The 8,430-nt window shown below is 47.6% G+C and overlaps 4 protein-coding genes across 4 annotated transcripts; 3 read left to right on the forward strand and 1 right to left on the reverse strand.

Moving 5' to 3' along the window:
- Positions 1–60: 60 nt before the first annotated feature.
- On the reverse strand, positions 61–967 carry BDV17DRAFT_279189 (uncharacterized protein; the record flags this gene model as incomplete). The annotated part of the gene is made up of 3 exons (XM_073759668.1): positions 61–380; positions 428–527; positions 575–967. 3 exons carry the CDS (start codon positions 965–967, stop codon positions 61–63), a joined length of 813 nt encoding a protein of 270 aa, XP_073620352.1.
- A 157-nt stretch (positions 968–1,124) lies between these two features.
- BDV17DRAFT_298969 (uncharacterized protein) lies at positions 1,125–4,388 on the forward strand. The gene is made up of 3 exons (XM_073763801.1): positions 1,125–1,510; positions 1,638–1,949; positions 1,996–4,388. The coding sequence occupies exons 1-3, from the start codon at positions 1,208–1,210 to the stop codon at positions 3,955–3,957; spliced, it is 2,577 nt and encodes an 858-aa protein (XP_073620353.1). The 5' UTR covers positions 1,125–1,207; the 3' UTR covers positions 3,958–4,388.
- A 172-nt stretch (positions 4,389–4,560) lies between these two features.
- Positions 4,561–6,109, forward strand: BDV17DRAFT_111299 (uncharacterized protein). The gene is made up of 2 exons (XM_073753854.1): positions 4,561–5,126; positions 5,191–6,109. The coding sequence occupies exons 1-2, from the start codon at positions 4,613–4,615 to the stop codon at positions 5,907–5,909; spliced, it is 1,233 nt and encodes a 410-aa protein (XP_073620354.1). The 5' UTR covers positions 4,561–4,612; the 3' UTR covers positions 5,910–6,109.
- A 325-nt stretch (positions 6,110–6,434) lies between these two features.
- BDV17DRAFT_287172 (uncharacterized protein) lies at positions 6,435–7,249 on the forward strand (the record flags this gene model as incomplete). The annotated part of the gene is made up of 2 exons (XM_073761104.1): positions 6,435–6,924; positions 6,990–7,249. The coding sequence occupies 2 exons, from the start codon at positions 6,435–6,437 to the stop codon at positions 7,247–7,249; spliced, it is 750 nt and encodes a 249-aa protein (XP_073620355.1).
- Positions 7,250–8,430: the final 1,181 nt, after the last annotated feature.

Genomic DNA, 8,430 nt, shown 5'->3' on the forward strand with positions numbered 1-8,430 from the left:
TACGCTCCTTGTATTTGACACGAACGATCAGTTGTATACTTGTAATAGCAGATCAATACATTATATATAAGATATCCTCGCCGCGATTAACGCAAAGCGAACTAAGTCAACCAACTCGCCCCTCGGTGGACGGTGAAGAATAAAAGCATGCTGCCTCAACTCATCTATCGAACTGACCGAAGAAGTCGCTAGCAGGAATTGAAAGGCAGGAGAATCAAGCGGCCAGCGATCGGTATCTTCAACTCCTAGTACGGGGTTGCTACCTTCCCTATCATCCTTTTCATTCTTTTGCATCAGTATCATGGTCATTGTTGCTAACGCTTTGATCATTTCAGACTGGGAGTTCTCCGAAGATTGTTCTACGCAAAATTCCAAAGCACCTGGTGGGTTGTCAGCAGCGCAGCCGTCCAATGTACAAATCTCATACCGATTCTTATATTCCCAACCAGATCAAGAAGAATATTGGAACAGCTTAGTGATCTATGTTCAAATCCGGCGGAGCTTAGGTATTGAAGGCCGTCAAGAACCTTCATCCCGTCAGCCACAGCTGGCATCACCGGAGTAGGAGTCTTACCTGCCCAAGGATCAAGGATAACTGCTGATGTGTAGGATATATATTGCCGCACCAGACAACATGCTCTAGCGTGAGCGGGTAATCATTCATGTGAGCATATAAGGCGCCCTTGGTTCGATAACATTCTTTCACCATAAGAATATTCCCATGCTGTATGTTCCTGAAGAGATGCAGCATTCTATCAGAATCCTCGGCAGCATACTGCCGAATGGCCACCACACGGGATGGGCGCGACCGGTGAACTGCAATAATTACTGTGCCCGCAAGTTCACAAGTGAAGACCTTTCGGAAGGTGTCCCATGGAGATTCATTGTCGCGCAATAGCAATCCCTGACGCAGCTGGGGGAGGCACAAGCTTTTCAAGGACCCTGTCACCAATTTCCCAACAGGCATTATCAAACAAAAAGTCCAGGGAGCGGGGGGTCGGAAGAGCATGGTGGCCAAATGGATCGGAAAGGGGTTGTAAATATGTTGTTCTAGTGGATATCTGGAGGTGCCAGCCACGGTTTCCTGCAAGCGGCCACGGTTTTGCAAAGGTGTGGCTCTTGAACGCAAATCACCCAGGGACCGACCTTTTTACCGCTACGCAAACTTCAAATTAGCAAAATCAGTGGTTTTCGTACAGATCACAATATGTCTAGCGATGCAGAATCTGAGCTGGCTGCGGAACGCAAGAAACTGTATCAAGGAGCATTCAAGATTGACCTGGATCAGATCTCTCCTCATCCATCCTGCCGGAAATTGAATGAGAAAAACGTGAAGCGGCTATGCAGTATTTTCCATACAGAGACTTGTCGACGGTTAGATATTGGAAATCGGGTCACAGCTGTGGTGTGTCGGCAGCACCTGGAAACTGCTCTCCGCACTGCGGGCCACGAGGAACAGTTTGGAAGCAACTCTTCTGGTTATAAGACACTGCAGTTTGCCGCTGGGCAGGTGAAATGCCTACATGGCCAGCACCGGCTTCGGGCAGCAGCAAAACTTCTCCCAGTGACCGATCGTTGGTGGCTGGTTGACCTATATCTTGATGGTACGCAGGCCCTATGCACACTAATCCTTGCAGACCAACTTACTGCCTACAGATGTCAGCCCGAGCCTTCAGGCCGCACTTGTGGATGAGTATGCAAATGAGAGAACCCCCAGTGACGGTGAGATTTACTGCAAGGTGCGCCAGTACCAGCATGAGGCCAACGCTGAGTTCGAAGAGATGTGGATGGCACGGCTCTCTGGCAACAAAGCCAGGCGGTTCCAAAGCCTGTCTTTGAATAAAGCTATGAGAGCTGCATTTGACGGATTTCTAGCGATTCCTGCAATTCTGGATCAGGGAATGATGTTCGGGTCTCTGCCTTGGGTCTTTGCAGCGTCTGCTGACGAGGTATGGTCCGTCCCAGAATTATATTTGGGGTTCTCATGATAAATAGGAGGTAATAAATGCCCTGGCTCAGTTAAAGGCATTTTGGTCATCACTGGTACAGAATGACGGCGAGAAAATGTTGAGGATTGACCCTGGTACAATCGAACGCCTGCAACTTCGCGCCCCAGGAGTTTCAGACGAAGACAAAGATCTTGTTCATGGATGGATATCTAGCGGCCAGGTCTTCCCAAATTTGACCAAGCAAGAGCGTGACGAAGTATGGGATATACTCAAAGAGAGAGAAATAATTATTCCATCGCTATACACCTTCTTTCAGAACATGCGATACCTTGCGGCATGCGCCAAATGCATGAAACGCTTAGTATCCTTTAGCAAATACCACTGCACTATTCGAACAGCCATGTTGAACAGCTTCAAGCTGTCCTCTGAGGGATTTCTAATTCAGACTTCAGAAACTGACTTCCGGAAAATTTATGCTTCCCCCAAAGACGGTGCCGAGCTTGCATACGAGCAGTTATGGATCTTCTCCATGCGCCACTATTCAGAGATGACGAAGGAACCAGAAAGTGACGATGTTATTGCAAAGCCAGACTCCCAAAAACCAAATGAATCGCTCTTACATCGTATGGCCGTTCTTGCAAGGAGGTTGGGCTTTGACTCTGATGAGATCCAGGGGCTTCTGAAGCTGTCTCCCGATCGACAGATCGCAAAATCTGCTCTTCTCCAGGCCAGACCGCCGGACCAATATCAATACAGCAACGACGTCTTTGAGTCCCTTGTGGACCGCATTGTCGAGTCTTTTGACCAAGCGGCACCAGGTAATCCACCGCCTCAGAGGTTAACTCTGAGTGAGGAGACAAAATTGAATGCTCGCCGTGGGTTCCCACACAGGAAGGCTCAAAAGCTTGATCGGCCTGTTCTATTTATCGATCAACTTCATGCCAAAAGTCCATCTTGTGGAAAGGTGACCACGTTCTTCGTGAGGCAGTGTATATATTTTACATTCTTAGGCAAAGCCAGGGGGCTGCTGCTCGGTATCAATAAAAATCGTGACATGCACCAACGGGCTACCTCTCCTCTTTTTGTTTCAGATACCGAGGAAGTTGAAATGCCAGACGCTATCGAAAGATCCGTTGAAGCTGAGAGGCAGAGAGAACGTCGGCAAGAAGAAGAACACCTGCGAGAAGAACACCTGCGAGAAGAACGCCTGCGAGAAGAACGCCTGCGAGAAGAGCGTCTGCAAAAAGAGCAGCGCCAGAGAGAGGAGCGTCGAAAAGAAGAGCAGCGCCAAAAAGAAGAGCAGCGTCGAAAAGAAGAGCAGCGCCAAAAAGAAGAGCAGCGCCAAAAAGAAGAGCAGCGACAAAAAGAAGAGCAGCGCCAAAAAGAAGAGCAGCGTCAAAAAGAAGAGCAGCGTCAAAAACGTCCAGTCACTCAACTTGACTTTCCACAAGCGTTTGATGACTTGGAATCAACAAAGACCTCTGGTCAGTCATACTCTCAACCACCTCTACCGCCTATTATATCTACTCGGCAGGCTATTGACCAAGAAGACGAAGGAGAGGAAGGAGGAGAAGGTGAGGAAAATTATCAAGAAGCAGAAGAAGACAACTGGCGTCAAAAGCGACCTGTTACAACAGTTGACTTTGTACAAGCTTTTGATAAATTAGCTCAACCGTCTAGGCAGCCTGATGTGTCTACACAGCAGGAAAATAATCCGGGAACAACAACCGGGAAAAGACGCCACTCAGAAGATGAGGAACACCCAAGTAAGAGGCTGAAAATCAACGAGTTTGCGTTTTTAGTTCGGAATAGCAACAGTAAATTATTCATTCTGAAGAAATTACCCCTTGATTATGATCACGTCACGTCTTGGGCTAAAGAGCAGTCCAAAGAGAGAGGGGCAATGTTTACTGATAAAGGTGGTAGAGTGGTGGCGCCACAAAAATGTTTTACTGCAGGCGTTGGGGATGGTTCTAATACTATTGAGATAAAGGAGCCGCCTTCATGATCACCGTCAACCTAAGATCAACAGATGAATAACCCTTACCGACCTATAACTGGATGGGACAGTAGTCAGCAGCTCTAAAGCCATACTTTGATGCAATCTATTCATTGAGATCACAGCAAGCCTCTGAGCTTTATTGCCTTGTCAAGGGACATGTATACATAGACCTTAATCTATAAATTTTTATATTCTATACAAGACAGGAGGCCAACAGGGCTCTCAGGCCACTGTCTACAGACTGAATTTCACAATTATATGACTCTAGGCACGGGATCCTGATTGAATGCTCAAGATTGTCGGACTACAAGCCCTGGACAGGGGTCCAGTTGAGATCATGATCTGTGGATCGCGATCCAGTCCTGTTGCCGATCAACAAACCGCAAGCCAACCTGGCTTACTTCCAGCCGGGGCTAGGTGTCCAAGGTCTGCTGTCCCATTTACGCCGAGATCCCATGATAATGGTCGGGGAAAATCATGGCTAACTAACTTGTGGCTTTCTAAATAATGACGAAGCGCGCTTGAGACCGCTAAGGCAGGCGGTATCTGATGGCAGTATGCCCCGGCACCTCGCACGATGCTCCGGGGGAACTTTGCGGTCTTCTTAAACGCTAGCCAACAATATGGTCTCCTATCAGCCTGAAGTCACGAATTTGCTATTATGAAGCGGTCGCATTCTTGCTCCTCTTTGGATTTACCAGTGAAGCAACGAAAGACCTATCACAACACGTCTCTCACGTTTGATGCTCTCAAGGAGCATAACAAGGAAACCCCGCGTCTCTCCCCTTTTGCGCGGTTTGAGATGGCTCTAGAGGGAAGCAGCACCTTGTCAGACATCCCAATACTTCCTCCACCCTCTACTCGATCCTCTCATCGAACTCGGTCCAGCAGCCCGTCCAGAATTAGCGATGCACACTATCGGAGTGGCCATCTTAGACGCGCAAATATATTTGTGGATGATGAGGTGCCTACAGACATCGGTACTTATCTAAACGAAAAGGTCTTTTATGACTTGATAAGTGATAATTCTGAATTACGGACTATTTCAGAAAAGCTGTGGAGCAAGTCTAAGAAACTTGTCAGGAAACCATCAGGGGAGGCTGAATGGACGGAAGCCTTGCATATGGCCATTGACGAGTTGAGGTTCAAAGGGCTTGAAATCGTGCGTAATCGAGGTATGCTGTCATTTCCCTGCTATTGTCTTGAACTCAGACATTCACATGCTAATGTCGCATGAAGACTGGCGCGGAGATATAAAGCCTCCAATACATAATCCTCAACCTAATATCCCGCGGAAACGGAGCCAGCTGCATGAAACTATACAACATCCCTCTACTCAACCATCTGAAACCCCTGAATTGCGGTTTCCGTTACCAACTATCCCTGTATTCAAGTTAAAGGATCCGCGTCCAGATATATGTGTTGGTCTGTCGGATGAAAGCATAATAATTGCTTTGGAGCCTAAAAAAGGTCTCAATGCTGCGAGAAGCTTTCTGTTTGATTTGCAAGATACCTCCAGTCTTATCAGTGATCCGCACATCACCCCACTGGGCCTTCGATTTCCCTTTTTGATTGTTGAGGCCAAGGCCGCTGCAACTGGAGGGAATCTTTACCAGGCGCAAAATCAGGCCGCAGTCAGTGGCTCAACCGCACTCCAGATTCTTAAAAGCATGTCAGATCTGAATCAAGAAAGTCAAGAGGGCATTGGAATAGGCAATCAGCTTGAGCAAGAATTCAAGCCAAAGCTGGCTTTCTCTGTGACTACTGAGGGGCCGATCCACGAATTATGGCTCCACTTCCGGACGTCCAATGAAGATTTTTGTATGGCATGCGTGGGAGCTTGGAGAACAACTCTGAAAGACGGATCTATGGACTTCTTACGCCATCTCTTCGCAGTACTTAAATGGGGGGACGGTGAATTCAGAAATACTATTATTAACACAGTCCAGCTGGTATGACTGGTATGACTGAGAGGGAAGCGCCAGCCGGGGACACTGCAGTCAGCCTTGGGAGTCAAGCCGCTGTACAAGAGAAGCAGTCAATCGCACCGTATAGGCACTTGACAGTCTAAGTCCAGCCACCCCATCGACAGCGTTCCAGAAGCCACTGAGTGAATGACTGGGTCTCGTATTATCCTATCCGCAGGCTTCAGGCAAAAGGGACGGCAACCCTATCATTTCTCGCACGGAGACACGCTAATCACACCATTATCTTGTACAGTGCTTCCTGAGCCAGTAGTTTTACTAATACATGAAGAAAGCATAAATATAGAACTGACGGTGATAACATGATTGGTTCTCGTATCATCCTGATACCGCACACTGTGCTTCGTGGGCCAGTCATTCGGTCAAGGCGTGATGGCCGGCATAAAATTAGATCTCATGGGCTATGAGTCTGCCTTGCACTCAGGTATAAGTAGCATACTGCTACCTCCAATGTATACGACCAAGACGCATTCTTCTCACCATCACTTTTATTCCACTATGACTGAATTCACCAGCTTTGTTGACGATGCCATGGATAGCCTGGGCGACCAGTGGGTTGACTGCGAGAGCCCTCATATGCCTGAATTCACCAGCTTCTTTGACGATGCCATGGATAGCCTGGGAGACCAGTGGGTTGACCGCGAGAGCCCTCATATGCCTGCATTCACCAGCTTCTTTGACGATGCCATGGATAGCCCGGGAGACCGGTGGGTTGACTGCGAGAGCCCTCATATGCCTGAAGATCGGGACAAAGGTTTCTCAGTGATGTCGAATCAGGATCTTGATGCAGGTCCAACTTCGTTCCCAAACAGCAGCCCCTCATCCTCACTCGAGGTCTCGTCTATTGTAGAGCCCACGCCTCTAGACATGACTACATCGAATGATTCGCAGCATCCTTGGAATCTGTTATGTCTTGATACAGGTCTAGGTACTTTCGAGGAGGGCTCTATACTTCTACCCTTGAGCGATAAAGAACAGTTGGCTTATGGTATGCTATGCCTTTAATGATTTAATGGGATAGATTTATTCTAATATTTATTGGAAATACCTTAGGAATGACTGAATTGTTTTCTCTTAAAGCGGAGAACAAGTTCCTGAAGACCCTATTAGCACAGTCTTCGAGTGGAAAAGGTGTCTCTAGGAAGTCCAAAGCCCGAAAGACAAGGCAACGATCTAAGACTGCAATCTCAGGAAAGACACCGAGGAATGAACAGGGTCCCGGGTTGAGGAGATCGAAGAGGAAGGGTCCTATCCCTAATTACCGCCAATGGACCTGGCTTCCTGGAGATGAGTGCATTGTGATTGACGATTAATTAGAAATATATTCTTTCTGCTGTCTGTTCTGTCCTGTATCCTATTACTTAACTAGTTGGGGCGCTAAGGTCTTCGGTATGGGCCCGCTTCATAACCGTAGCGGCACCTCCAATTGACCCTTTTTCGATCCCTTGCGTATGCTAGGCACGACGAGCTTGCGAGCACGCGATTGTTCTACTAAGCCTCATAATCTAAGCAGAATTGAATGGTCGCCAGGAATCATGGCTTGCCGGTTGATCATGGCTATTAACAAATTGTGGCTTCTGAAAACCATGGCCCTAGCAGCTGTTGACATCTAAAATAAATACCTACCCTTTCCACTCTCCTTGGGCGCTTCTGGCATTGAAGTATTGTGATCTTTCAGCGTATATTATACCCTTTATACTGGTTACCATCATTTCCCATGGAAGAATTTGATCTCCGTCGTCTTCAAGCCCTTAACTCAGGGCTTGAAAAACTACCTACGGGGGGTCTTGAGAAAGGGTTAATTGACGTCCTCTTCGATTACTGCATGAAGAAACATGGCCTGACCTTCTGGGAACTTGAGAGCCAGCATTGTTATAATCTTTCAGATGTTGCTATTCGTACACTGACGAAACTATCAGACAGAGGTCTGCGTAGCTTGTTAATATCCTAAGCGGAAATATTTACTGATTGCTTCTTAGACTCCAACCTCCAGTCACAGGCCGAATCATATCTTCAATCGCAAATCCAATTCCACTCCAAATCGCATGCCTACTCGGACTCGAACCCCCAATCACCAGAACCCTTCGGCTATTCAGGTCAGACTTTTTTTGGTAACCCCCTGAGGCGCGAATTGAACTCCCAATCGTATCCCCGATCACCTACGGAGACCTCAAGTGATACAGAGCCGCTGGCTACCCAAGAGGAATCTCTCTTTGGTAGCCCGTTCAGGCGCGTTTATGAAGATGGCCTTTCCGGGGTACCACTCAATTACTCTCAAGATTCTGGTAATCTATTCAAGCGGCAAATCTTGTCCTAATATGATAGTCTGCTAACAAGGCTGTCCTCAGGGAATCTGTTTTCTGCAGAATCACTCAAGCGTCGCCGCGAACATTCTGACGGCCCACCATCTAAACGGCAACACTTGTCTCAAGAGCAAAATCCGCTATTGAAGCCGTCCTCAGGGAATCTATTTCCTGGAGCATCACTCAAGCGC

This window comes from Aspergillus undulatus (genome assembly GCF_047715775.1).
Source record: "Aspergillus undulatus strain CBS 261.88 unplaced genomic scaffold BDV17scaffold_3, whole genome shotgun sequence".
Lineage (NCBI taxonomy): Eukaryota > Fungi > Ascomycota > Eurotiomycetes > Eurotiales > Aspergillaceae > Aspergillus > Aspergillus undulatus.